General features: G+C 42.8%; 1 protein-coding gene across 1 annotated transcript; it reads left to right on the top strand.

Moving 5' to 3' along the window:
- Positions 1-791: 791 nt before the first annotated feature.
- Positions 792-12,850, top strand: aif1l (allograft inflammatory factor 1-like). Its single transcript, XM_079364221.1, has 4 exons — positions 792-896; positions 5,426-5,467; positions 6,667-6,829; positions 10,404-12,850. Exons 1-4 carry the CDS (start codon positions 836-838, stop codon positions 10,489-10,491), a joined length of 354 nt encoding a protein of 117 aa, XP_079220347.1. The 5' UTR covers positions 792-835; the 3' UTR covers positions 10,492-12,850.
- Positions 12,851-14,014: the final 1,164 nt, after the last annotated feature.

The following is a 14,014-nucleotide window of genomic DNA, read 5'->3' as shown; positions in this document are numbered from 1 at the left end:
ATCGATGTTTAAAAAAAACAACAACAAAAAAAATATTACAAAGCAGGAAAAGAACTCCTAACTCCTAAGCTCAACATATCTTTAACATACAATTCTTCAAACCCGAATGTTCAGCCGGAGAAGCACACGATACGAGTCTGTATTTGACCTCTTTATCGTGAAACATTCCTTGCCCAGACTCTGGCGTGCCTCACACTGCAAGCACGGCACGTATTCAAACATTTTCATCTTTGAGCGAGACTGCGGTGAGTGTTGTGTCAGAGAGGGCCTGTAGTGATGATTCAGCAGGGCTGAGTCATGCCTCGCTGCTAAACATCCAGTTGCGCGCGTTGGCCTCTTCATCCTCAACTCCAGGCCCGACGGACACACGACGGAGGTCAGCGCGCTCGCCCTCTGCCTCGCCTGCTCTCTCTCTCTCTCTCTCTCTCTTCCTCTCTCTCTAATTCCTAATAGGTGCTTTGAAGCTGACTCCCCCCCCCCCGGCGGATTGCGTCATGATAATTTCATTAGAACCGCTCCCTTGGGCCTGTTTCTTTGGCACCCCTCGTGTGGCGTTCCACTTAATGAAGACAAAGACGCACGTTGACGATCAAGGGGAGAAGAGGAAACATCTTCAAAAGTTATGACTCATCCTCACGAGTTTTTAACTCTGAGAAAAACACGCTTTGATTTATGGTTTTAATTTCGCAGCTTCACGTTTTCACTGAAGTTTAGAAATGAGCTTCAAAGACTGGTTTCAGTTTCAATCAAACATTGTTTTGTTTTTCTAATCTCCTTCCCTTTGTTCACCCCTCTTCCTCCTCCTCCTCCTCCTCCTCCTCTTCCTCAGGAATACATGGAAGACCAGAAATACAGGGATGAAGAGGACCTGCCGGATAAATTGGAAAGCCTCAAAAGTAAGCAACCCCCTCCCCTCGGAATCTGCGAGAATGTGGGCGTGTTCCTGTTTTTTTTTTTTTTTTTTGTTTTTGTTTTTGTCTCAGCCTCGGTATTTGTTTGTTTGTTGGCTGCGTGCACGCATACACACAAAGGCTTCAGCACTTTGTTTTTCTCTGTGGGGGAAAAAAAAAAAAAAAAAAAAGCAGACCGCTGGGATTTCTGAGAGTTTTGTCAAGGCAAAGTCCTCAGCAGAGGAGGAGGAGGAATGTAAAGGAATGTGCCGGGGCGTTTCAACGCTCCGCTCGTTGTTCTAATACTCCGAACACTTTGCTCCTGGGATTGGAGATAAAACATTACAGATAACCGCTGATAACGAGAACGAAAACCACGCAGAAATGTCCTTCCCATTCAAACGGACCTTCCACACGCAGCTCAGGGTGCGCTGCCAATCTGCACACAGAGTGACATAAGGCGCTTTGTTCTGATAGTTAGCATATGTTGTGGGATGGGAAACATTACCACCCTGTCCTACTTACAATCTGTGCTCGCTGGAGGAAATGGAGCAGTGATATATAAACAGAAAGGGGGCCTGACACCCTGAGACTCTCTCTCTCTCTCTCTCTCTCTCTCTCCCTCCCCTCGCTCTCTCTCGCTCTCTCTCCCCTTCGCTCTCTCTCCCTCGCTCTTCTCTCCCTCGCTCTCTCTCCCTCGCTCTCTCTCCCTCGCTCTCTCTCTCTCCATACTGTCCCAGTGACCTAGAGGTCAGATATTACATACCACCATCCATCGTCACATCACTACAAACTCCTCTCCTCTCTGTGTATTCAGAGACATCAGTGTAACTTTAGCACCTCTGTGAGGACTTCAGGGATGTAAAGATGAACCGCGAGGCAGTTAAAAAAAAAATATATATAAAAAAAAGTTCACATCGGTACTCTGAAAAAAACCCCGAACCCGCTGCAATATGGTGAGCGTCAGCAGCTGTCGAGCGGAGGCGGTTTGGTCGTGACAGGCAAGCGTTACCATGGCAGCTGCAACGACGAACCATACTAACAAGCGGGTTTGATTACTGTACACTCTCTGTCATCTTGTGATTTTTCTTCAGTCTCGTTTTGTGAAATAAATCGGGAGGGAATCGTGCCGTGAATCGAATCGTATCTGGAGTCGAGTGATTTATTCCATCCCTAACACGGCGTGCCAGTGTTTGCTGATATGGGACGCCGCCGCTCTCTCTCCTTCACTCGTAGCAGCTCGCAGACCTGTGGGGTTTTTGTTTTTGTTTTTGTTTTTTCGAAGCTTCGGTAGATACAGTTGATCATCAGATCAACACAAATTGTCAGATTGTCATGTAACTGTTATCTAAGCGTATCAAACCCTCTGCAGTCTGTGGAGACAAACGGTCCCAGCGGTCCCATGTGAACAGAGATCCAGTAGGAGTGGACGGTGTCGTGATTGCTCACAGGGACAGTTGGTGCGTGTTCCTGACGTCCGTACCAAACGCTCGTGACCTCGGCTATTCGCAGAAAACGTTTCACTCCTTCACTTTTCAACTCTCTCTCTCTCTCTCTCTCTCTCTCTCTCTCTCTCTCTCTCTCTCTCTCTCTCTCTCTCTCTCTCTCTCTCTCTCTCTCTCTCTCTCTCTCTCTCTCTCTCTCTCTCTCTCTCTCTCTCTCTCTCTCTCTCTCTCCTCTCTCTCTCTCTCTCTCTCTCTCTCTCTCTCACCACATCGGCATAGTGCCACATGGTACTGACAAATGAGGAAATTCATTCCAATGAAGTTCTGTCCTGCGTGTTCTTGTGGAGTGATTTCAAGTGGCACGCCTCTGAGTTTTATATAAACTGGACGAATCTGAGCGAGAGGACGAGTGAAGTCACTTCTGTAAGCAGAGGGATGCCTCTACATTGATTTATCTATGGCGTGCGAGTAACGACACACATTTCATTATGTTTGAAAGTCTGTTGACGGATATTAAGTGTACGGAAGTCATGATGTTTTTACAATAAACAGAAGCTTTTTCTCTGCCCCTCAGGCTCACTGAGTATCACTCCAAAGGATGCTGAGAAGATGCCTTGTTTATCTGTTGGCCAGAGTGACCGAGGAAGTCATCATTCATTCAGTTATTTTATCTGCAGGGATCTTCTTTTGCAGGGGAAGAGTGTAACTCCTAAAATGTAAGGCAGACAAACTCGACCTTTTTAAAAATAAAAAAATACAGCTCAAAGTAACTCAAATCTCAGCCCCTCTGAAGATGATCAGGGAAGAACGTGGCTGCAGTCGTTTTGCGCCATCAGCTGCTAAAGTGGGTCAGGAGGAAACGCCGGGGAAGACTCGAGGTTCTGTGCCGTTGAGCCGTTTCTCTGCGGCTGCAGATGATCAACAGGCTGCTCCACGACAAGTGGCGCTCTCAAGAATGGCTCTCTGTGTGTCTCTGCGGAGGCCCCTTCCTCCCAGTGTACGAACAGGGTACGCATTGTCCTCTGGCGCTCCCCATGGGTTTGCACACAGTTAACACAGTTCCCTCCACACACACACAGCTTCCACTGTGAGACTGAAATAGCCAGTGTAATGTGACTTAAAGGGGGTCTGCTGGAGAACAGAGAGCGGTGAGATTTCAGAAGAAGCGGGAAAAAGTCTTCTTTGATGTTTCTGAAGCCAGGTCAGGATGGCAATGAGTGTTCACCCCTGAAACGGACAGGTGAACACTCCACATGGGTTAATAGTTTGAGCGTTAGACATTTGCAAATCGAATTACTGAATGGAAAGATGTTCAAATGGACTCACTTGTCCGAGCTATTCAGGATTAGTGAGTAACTAATTTCAAATGAGGTTTTTAATGATTTAAAGGGGACATATTATACCCTTTTTTCGCCTTTTCAAACAGTCCTGTGGTCTAAATGAAACATCTGTGCTGTTCTTTGGTCCAAATAACATGAATCAAGCACCAGAAGAGATTTTTGACCCTGTAGAAACCAGCTCTCTCAGAACGCTCCGCTTTGGTGTGTGTGTCTCTTTAAATACAATGAGACCCCCCTGAGTTTTCCCAGAAGACATCACTCCTCTGTGGAGACAATTAAAACGGCGCACCTGTGCAAACATTTGCTCTAAACTGGAAGTGGAGTCCATGTGTGGAGATACCAGGGGAGGGGAAGGGATTTTCTTATCAGAATCCAACTTGTGATGTCACAAACTGAGAACATTTGAAACAGAGCATTTTTCTCTATGAGGTGAGACTTATGCAAACCACCAAAAAAGTATTGGATGGATTTATTTCATATTTTGTGGGTCAATAGACACTCAGGTTACCCAAATAAATGTTCAAAAACACTGTCAAAGTGGATTTTTTTAATAATATGTCCCCTTTAAAGTAAAAGGAAATCTTTCCAGATAGTGAACAGATTATCTCTAACCTCCCAGAAAAGACCAGAGATTCTGCTCTCCTGTTTGAAGTCTTTATGCTAAGCCAGAGGTTCCCAGCCTTTTTGTTCTCGGGGCCCCTCCTCTACTTGTATTTAAGACAAGCTGTGCTCCCCCCCCTCACATTAGGACACACACACACAAAAAAAACATCAATTGTAGTCGTTTTTATTGATCAGATTTAATCAGAATAGGCCACACGTCTTCTTACCTGACGGTTGAATGATGTTCTTGATGTGGACGACGCGACGCGCCCCGCCCACCGCGAGAAGCATGAATCAGGTTGAACAAAGACGTCCCTCTGGACTCCTGCGGAGAGATAAGACGCAGTTAGAAACCTGTGAGCAAAACCAAGAGTGCAGAATCACACGAGCAGAAAGAGAGGGAGCGATAAGGTCCACTGTCCGTACATCCGTCCTGTAACCGCTGTTACAAAGCACTTAAACAAAACAACTAATTAACGTTTTAGATAGTTGCCGATTTTACTAAGCGTTTAGAAGTCACGCCTCCAGTTCCCTCTGAGTGTTTTATCTGTTTTTTTTAAGTCGATATGTTCCATTCTCATTTCGTCAAAAGCTCAGATTTCCTCTGAATCACGAACAAAGCTCGCACTGTGTGGCAGGTTTGGTTGTGTTTGGCAGGCCTCAGGGTTGAGATCAGTTTGTATCCACGTCTGTCAGCCTGGAAGGATCCAATGTAAAGTGAGCGAGCAGCTCTGGATTTAAAGTCTGAGCTTTTCAGACGAGGCCTTGTTTTTCTCCTTGATTGCTGCATTTAAACTCGTTAACTTTTTGTTTTCACTTCCTGACCTACTCTCTCTCTCTCTCTCTCTCTCTCTCACATTGTTGACCCCACTCAGCTGCCCCTTTTCCTGCTTTCAACACAAACACACACTTAAAAGAAAAACAACACACCTGTCATTATCAGCTGTCTGCGTCTTTCTCCGTTTGTCGGGTCAGCTGTCGGCAGAGCGTACGACAGTCAAATCACCTGACGCTGTGTGTTTCAGTTTTGCTGATGTGGAAAAGATTCTAACAGGTGATGTGGCGCGTGTGAGCTAACCATGAATAACCACCGTTAGTACAGTAACAACCTCTTCTGTGTGTTTGTTTGTTTGTTTTTCTTTTGCAGATAAATACGCTGAGTTTGACCTGAATGACCAAGATGAGATTGGTGAGTAACTCGTCCTGCACGACACTGGACGACAGCTGTTAACCGGCCCGTGTGCAGCGCGCACTTGAGGGAACAGTAATTAACACCGTGTGTGTCGTCTGACCGGTGTGAGCACACGCAGGGCGCGGTGTCATGTTTGTGTCTCTGTATGTAAAGTGAGATCGTATTGTGCAGCGGCGTCAAACGTCTTCGGCAGATGTGAGGCGAGCTGTATTCGCGGACACAAGCAGCGAGTATTTTTCAGACGACGACTTTTTGGATCTTTTTTTTTTTCTTTCTTTGCTGAAACGCTTCACAATTTAAACTTTACCTGTAGCCATGATTTAATAAAAAGGCTTTTGAACTTTTGTAATGGAAAAAAAATGCCTTGGATTTCTTTTAGTGTTAGCCGACTTCACTCCGCAGAGGACGTTTTTCACTTCTTGCCGATTGTTTTTTTTAGTTTGAGCTAATATGCTAATAATGCTAGCACAACAAAAAATCAGCTCGTTTGACTCATAGACTCAGTCAGAGTGCGACACTGGAATGTAGCTCACAAAACAATACTGACTCACAAAAACAGACCACTGGAGCCAGGTTCAACTCAAACGCTGGTCAGCTCCTGCACACTATGATCCACAGTGCAATCTCACAAGCATTTCCTCTCAGCTCCCTTCCAAACCCCTTTGGCTCTGCTGCAGAGGAAATAACTTTGGATTTGGATTTTAAGTAGACGAGGACTCATACGAGTCTTCATGGGGCGAAGATGTGACATGAGCATGAAACGTGTAATTACATCATTTCAAAGCGTGGCACACAAAGCTGTAAGGTCTTGTTGTACTTCAGGTTTTGTTTCATTTATGCAGCTTTTTAATCTCAGGATATCATCTAGCGTCAGACTTTTTTATACTGTATTTACTAAAAAAAACCTCAGATTTAATTTAAGTGAAGCAGTAGGTTAAAGATAAATGGATTGTTAGACTGGTATGAGTTGAGCTTTGGACACTTCATTCTTCTTTTCTTATAATCCTAAAAACAACAAAAGTCTTTGATTGGACTATCGCTGCCTTCTTAATTCTCTTTGAACGCCCTGAACTCCTGTGTGCATTCATGAAATATATACAGCCCTGAGCTGGACTCAGAATCAAACGATGAAGATTTTGTTGTTGCTCTGTCTGATGAGCAAAGTGAATCTAATCGAAGGCTGTTCCTCCTCTCAGATCTGATGGGCCTGAAGCGCATGATGGAGAAGCTGGGGGTGCCGAAGACCCACCTGGAGCTGAAAAAAATGATCGTGGAGGTGACGGGCGGCAGCAGCAACACCATCAACTACAGGGACTTTGTCAAGATGATGCTTGGCAAGCGCTCGGCTGTGCTCAAGCTGTGAGTAAACCCTGTGTGTGTGTGTGTGTGTGTGTGTGTGTGACAGAGGGGGGTGGATGACTCGTGTGCTGTGTCAGCTGCTCGCTTCATCCATCAGAGGGGGTTTTAGGATGACCAGCAGTGATGTCATTAACCACATGCTTCAAAGTCTGCCCATTTAAGCCGAAACAAAGTCATCCCTTTGTTGCTCTTGGGATAATTTGCACGGTCTTCAATTTTAGTGCTGACGTTCTCAGAGCAGTGAGAAAAACAACACGCGTCCTCACACTCTCCGAGTGAAGAGAAAGGGCGATGAATCCAGTCTTCCGATGCGACCGTGAATTCGTATTTATCGCTGTTTTGAAACAGCGCAGCGTCTGCACTGTAAGCTGACGAACTCATTTATCTGGATCGATCAATCGATTTGGTTGATGGGAAGTCAAAACATAGTTCTACGTCCTCCTCTTTTAGATATGCTTTTATTTTGAGATTCTGACCCACAATCCTGTTTCACAGTTTGTGTGATGGTGGGGGAAATTATAAAAAATCATAATCATAATGCATTAGTTAGAAAATCATAATAAACAGGGATCACGTTCATTTTATTCCCCCCAGTTAAAAACAGAAGTGATTGTCAACTTTTTAAACTCCACCTCACTTCACATGAATGAGGTCAGTGTTTCATCAAAGGATTGTGTTCCCTTTTGTTAAATCCTCAGCTCCCCGCTTCAGTATGCTCCTTAATCCACACATGAACACAAACACTGTTTACTTAAATACACACATTAGAATCGGTGATATTTAGAGCTCTGTTTGTTCACTGAGAGGATCTCAACGTTTCCCACCTACTGCTCCTCCCTCTCTGGTTACTCCACACCTCGTGTGTTTCTCTCGGGAGGGGGGCGGGGCTTGTTGACAGTCCAAATCGGCTTTAGTAGCGTTCAAAGCCTTCGCTGTACAACAATTGTTACCAGTCAGTTACCATTCACAAAAAGAGAACGAGGTCAAGCTCCACAATTGCATTTAATATGACACATTTTAGTTGAATTGCCTCCCGGGGACAAATAAAGTTGTTTTTTTAAGTGAATTGAATCGAAAGCTCTCTGAATGAGCTAACTGCTCCTTCACTTTGACTCTTGTTTTTTTTGTTTGTTTGTTGTTTCTTTGTTCTTATCTTCGACGTTAGCATTTCATTAGCATTTCGTTAGCATTTGGCGGATGTGTTGAATCACTTTTGAAGTTTTTTTTACTGCGCTGTTTTTTTTTTGTCTGAAGGCAAAAAAAAAAAATCCAATCCAACTTTGACTTTTCCTCCTCAACACGTTCGATTACAGCACTTTAGGCTGCACGCTATAACAAGATTAGGTCAGCGGCTCACTGAACCAATTTAGGTCTTCTGTCTACTTGGAAAAGATTAAGGTGGCAGCCTTGAATCACAGAAAGTAAAGAAATCCTTTTCAAGGAGACAATCGTCAAATAATCACTTCACTCCTGTACATCTTGATTTACTGTCAGTCGTGTAAAGTGAGGGGGGGTTTGGGGGGGGGGGGTTTGAGAGTTGTTGTCAGAGTTGCTGAGTGCTCGTTTCCTCATAGGGATCATTGCTCCTTATGGGCTTAGTGGAGCTTTGCAGAGTTTTCCAAAAAAGGAAATTAAAGACAGGCATTCGCTCTGAATAGCTCCTGTCAGAACGCACGCTCTACTGTGTGTGTGTGTGTGTGTGTGTGTGTGTGTGTGTGTGTGTGTGTGTGTGTGTGTGTGTGTGTGTGTGTGTGTGTGTGTGTGTGTGTGTGTGTGTGTGTGTGTGTGTGTGTGTGTGTGTGTGTGTGTGTGTGTGTGTGTGTGTAACGCTCCCCTCCCTTTCACTTTTCACGTCCTCACAGTCGGGGTACGGGCTGACCGAGCCGTGACTCCGTGTGTCCTCCATGACCTGAGGATCCCTCCTCACTCACACGGCCCGCCTTTATCTTGCCCATCTCTTTTACGACACCTGACGCCTGTCCCCTCCGTCTACTGTTACTTCCTTATGCCTCTCTCCATGGTGCTGAAGGGTTGAACCTGTACTTTTTGTTCTGCAGACTTCAGTCGAAGCGAAAGGTGGAGTCGGGTTAGGACTGCTGCAGTCTAAACCCCTTTACTGCACTATGTGATCTATTTCTTTCCCTTCATCCACCAGACATCAATATGACCTCGCCAAGGCCAGATTTAAATTCTTATATAACATTCTATATAGTCAATGTGCCTGCTGGGCAACAACATTACAGCTGTAATTATTAGTGATCCTAGTAACCACAAAGTCCGCCTCTGTTCCTACTGCTGCACACACATGCATTAAACCTCTGCAGCTGTGAGTGTTAATCCAGACTCATTCTAACAGCCAACCTCACACCTCGCGAGCCCTCAAGAAGTAGCTCGCCAAGCAAATCCCAAATGTGAAAAAATAAAAGAATGAAAATAAAAAGAATCTACCCTAATGCATAAACGAAATAGCAAACTGTATCTACTTACTACAACTCTTGATCTGTCTGACTAGATTACAATGCACCAGTCGACAGCATGCAGTGACAGATATCTCATTGGAGGTAAACACATAAGTATTCAAATGTGCTAATACTGCAAAAACAAAACGAAATTAAGGGGAGTAGAAGTAGCTTGCAAGTAGCTCTTTTGGAGACCCCTGCCCTGGAGAATGTACACAAACTAGCCAATCACTAACTACTCTCATGATCTTAGCATACACCAAACAGCCCAGCACCATATATGTAGCTACATCCAAGCAAATAACGTTATTGTATTTGTGGTTTTTTGGAGTGCAATCATCAAGAGCAGTGATTTTCCACGAGTCCAGCCTCAGGACCAACGAACAACTCCCATTTGAAAAATCTGACCCAAAATTTTCGATACTTTTAAACCAATCAGATTGAGCGAATGAACCGTGACAAAAAAAAAAAGTAATGGAGCAAAACTAACAGGTTTAAAAAGCACTTTATTGGCTTTTTGACCAGGGTATTATTATTTTTTTGGTTGTTGTTGTAGTTCAAGGCACACATTCCTGCGACCCACTGAAAATAGCTCTGCGACCCACTTTTGGATCCCGATCCACCAGTTGAGAACCACTGATCTCGAGACTACAATTTTCCAAGAGCTCATGGCAATCACAATTGCAGCTAAAATATAAGGAGTTAGCAGGTTATGTAATTGCCTGATGATGGGTTTTCTTCATGACCTACAAACACAAACAAAACCCTTAGCTACAACATTTCTATTCTACTTCGATTTCTCTGTAATCATTATAAATGCCTGAAACTGCACGCTGCCAAAACAGCCTTTGTTTACATTTCCCATAAAGTCATGTGTTAAACTGTTAAGAGAGAGCTGGCAGATTTATGTGCTGAAAAAAAAAAACCCTACCTCCACATGTACAGGACATAAAGAAAAGTATCACTGTTACAAAGTGCGTTCACATGATAGCACCGTCTTCTGATTGTAAAATGATCCACTCACTTTGTGACGCGATGCAAACAAATGTATGTCGTGTTTTCTCTTTATAACGATTCCTCTCTCTCTCTCTCTCTCTCTCTCTCTCTCTCCACAGAGTCTTGGTCTTCGAGGACAAAGCCAACGGTGCTTCCTGCAAACCTGACGGACCCCCGCCAAAGCGGGACATTGCTAGCTTACCTTAAGACGACATGTCTCCAGACTTGACGTGGAGCAGAGGGACCATCAGTGAATACGTTTAAAGAAAAAAAAAATGGAGTCGTTCTCTTAACATGTGGAGTGTCGTATTAGTGTGGGACCAGTGATGAAGGATGTTATTTTGCGATAAACAAAGGGTGTCTGTTATTTGGAAGACGGAGCCAACAACTCACTAAATAATGTTTGACTGTGAATATTATGATTCATGTTTATTTCCTTAATTCAGATGTAGCATTGATAGGTGTAAACGTAAGCTGCTTGATAGGTGAACATAGTCGGTGTTTTATGGTCGATATGAAGGGAAGACTCAATTTTCAGGAGTTTCTTTTTAATTTGAATTCTTGTTCGTTTGTTCCAGTTTGGGACAAATTAATTTCAACGATGTGAGCGTATGATGCTTTGAAAAGGAAAAAAAAACGGATTTCCAACACACTTCTGCGCTGTCCTCGGTGGTCTTGGATGGATTTCTGCCAGGTTTTCATCTTGGTCATCTTTCACGCTTTCAGATCTGTCGCCAGAGATGAAAGGCCCCGCCCTATTTTGACCTCTGGGTCAGTTGAAGTGGGTGCACTGATCTGGAGTCAGCAACAAGGGTTATCACAGACAACACAAGTTCTGAGAGGAGGAAAAAAACAAAAAAAACATTGATGACTGAACTGCTATGCATTTTAAAAGTCATTCACACCAGATGAGAGGGAAATTAGAGATCGTGTCGACTATGAGACTTACAGTTTCGGTGCGTGGCTTGAGGGTCAGCAAATCAGTAAGACTGAGCACAATATGTTCTAGTTTTGGAAGGAGTGTGATTTTAAAGGCACACGAGCATAACAAATGTACATAATATATTACACACAGTACAATCATGTTCTTTCCAAGTGCCTCAACATGCGGATACTGTAGAGCTTAAACATGCAGATTGAAAAAAAAAAAGAAAGAAGAGAGGAGTGTACGGTCTTAGCTCTCTTAGTTTAGAGTAAATAGTCATCTGGTGAGATAGCTTGGAAAAGACGTTTTGTTGATTTACAATGTAAGGTGTTACCACAGGGTTCTGAAGGTGTGATGTTCACAAGTGTAATTGTAGTTTTTATGCGCGTTTCCCTTTTTCTTACCGTTTCATTTTGTACACGTCCGCGAGTGTTTAACCTGTTTTACAGGGTGGCTTCATGATTTATAGCTCACCCTTTAATTGTTCATGTTTGTTAATCATTTGGATTCATCTTTGGTTCCTCTATCTACTCTATCATTTCTGAACCAGCCATTCCCCTCTCTGTTTTAATTGGTTCATTGTCCTGTGAATTTTATATTGCGTGCCTCCGTTCTGCAGTTTAGATTTTCCTCTGTCTCACTATTTACTGTGAATATGGTACTTTGGTAGTATTTTTAACCCACTTAAGATGTGTCAAACTGTTATGTTTGGTTCTTTTCTCTTCCCAGTTTATAACAAAGTTAGATGCACATTGTTTGCAGACACCAAAGGAGTTACATTTCACCTCACACTGGTCTGTAAAGTTTAGGTTACATTGTTAGTTTTGGTCATGGAGATGCTTAAAACGCTTATTTTGAACACACTGATTTATTTGAAGCTTGGTTGAACATGTGACAACTTTAACTTCACATCATTTTTTAACTAGTAAACCCCAGTGTACTGTATATCCTGCGCATATTTCCACTAATGTTTATAGCATATGATGAAATACTTCACTGAGAGGCAGATCAATAAATGCAGTAATTGTGTTTTCTTCAAATGCTTGGTTTTAGTGGCAGAGGTGACGGGGCTTTGTTTGCAGTCATGAAGATGTCTGTCCTTCAAGCATGCAGGATGGTTAAATGTGCACTATGGAGACTTGGTAGTGACATTTGAAAGTTGGAGAGGGGAAAATTCCATGCTATATTTTCTGAAATAATTGCACAAGCTTTATTCAAAGGAAAAAAAAAAAGGGCCCCTCGAACACTGGACCTTGAAAGCTACCAGGAGAGTCTCGGTTTCACTGTTGCTTGTCCACCGCCATACAGGGGCCAACTATTCCTCTGACAACAGTTTGTGTATCGAGTTATGAACATGAACCACAGAATCTGTACACTTCTCCAACTTTAGTCTGAGGGTAAAACTTACACACTAGCAGTTTGTCAAATGAGAAATTCTCCTGCGTCTTTATTCGCAGTTAGGTCTTAAGCAGTCATAAATGGCGTGTGGGAATGCTTTGTTTTTACTTTGTTGCGTTTTAATAATGCTTCCATTCCATGTTTCATTCTTTTTCCGTTCACTTTCCATATTGCTTATTGTCTGTGCAGCTGTATGAATACAAACTCTTCTTGAGCAATAAAATGTTTTCATGAAAAAGTGAAGAGCGGCTGAAGCGCGTTTGATTTTGTCCCGACATTTTCGGATGGACAGGCCAGTTCATAATCTATTTCATGAGGAGAGCAGGTGCTTTGGTTAGTTTAAGCAATACTTTAACAAGCTCACTTAGCCTCCAGCCAATCAAGCAGGGCTATACTAAGCACTTTGTAATTAAAACAGTAATTGCTGCATGCAATATGGTGCCAGAAGCTTGTGTAGATGAACAACAGTGTCAGACAGTGAAGGAGTTTTAGGATAGGAAATAATACAAAGCAATACAATAAACACTTGGCCATGGGGATATTTTATGGTCTGTTCATTCTTGTGCTGCTTCAGTTAACATCACGTTATTTTGAACCTTACTATACCTTTAGAAAGCCTCTAATGTAGGTTTTGTTTAAAACCTACACTTTCAGTCTATCATTTTTTCTTTGCTTAACATTTCATTCCCTTAAATCTTTCTTGTGTTTGTATTTCAACAGTTTGCCTGTATCAACTGTGAAGATGTTTTTTTTCACCACTTTATTTGTCTCTATGAAGGTTTATTCTCAGATGGGCCCACTGCCCAACAGAACTGTAGTATTGCTTAATATGTAAATTATGTCATCTGAAACTTGTTTTTTTTTTTTTTTGTTTTGCTGTGGTTATTGATTGTGATCCTTGTTTGGATGTAATTGCTTTTTACTGCTGAGTCAGGTCCAATTTCAAAAGATGCATTGTTCCGCACTAACTGTAATTTATCGTCATAGGCTGACATGGAAATAATGAATATCGCACTGCAGTGCATTCATCATCCTCAGGGTCTCTTTCTCTCTCTCGCTCTTTATTTGACACTGCCACCTAGTGGCCAGAAGAAAGTGATACAATTGTCAGAAACTGGATGCAAAGCAAAAAGAAAGAAGACTACGTACTGTGTTGTCTCTTTAGAACACAAACAAAACACAATTAGTCGTGAAATTACAAATCACTGGTTAGTGATCAGCCTCCATTGACTAGTGGTAAAAAAAATAAAAAATCAATTGGTGTTAATATGCAGCCTGAGCTGGAGGCCTTCATTAATATCATTATCTGCAGACACAGTCAAGTATGATAAATGCTTTTACAAAAGCCCACACTAAAGCCACTCATACCAATTAAAGCCAATGAATAATTAAACGGGAACATAGTTC

This window comes from Symphodus melops, assembly GCF_947650265.1.
Source record: "Symphodus melops genome assembly, chromosome: 16".
Classification (NCBI taxonomy): domain Eukaryota; kingdom Metazoa; phylum Chordata; class Actinopteri; order Labriformes; family Labridae; genus Symphodus; species Symphodus melops.
Note: the sequence above shows the minus strand (reverse complement) of the source record. Positions and strands in the feature narration are given on the sequence as shown.

Bases quoted from the DNA above. Each gene is read 5' to 3' on its own strand.
- aif1l (XM_079364221.1), top strand. From the start codon at position 836: ATGGAAGACCAGAAATACAGGGATGAAGAGGACCTGCCGGATAAATTG. The intron at 897-5,425 runs GTAAGCAACCCC...TTTCTTTTGCAG, and splicing joins TAAATTGGAAAGCCTCAAAA to ATAAATACGCTGAGTTTGAC. The intron at 6,830-10,403 runs GTGAGTAAACCC...CTCTCTCCACAG, and splicing joins CGCTCGGCTGTGCTCAAGCT to AGTCTTGGTCTTCGAGGACA.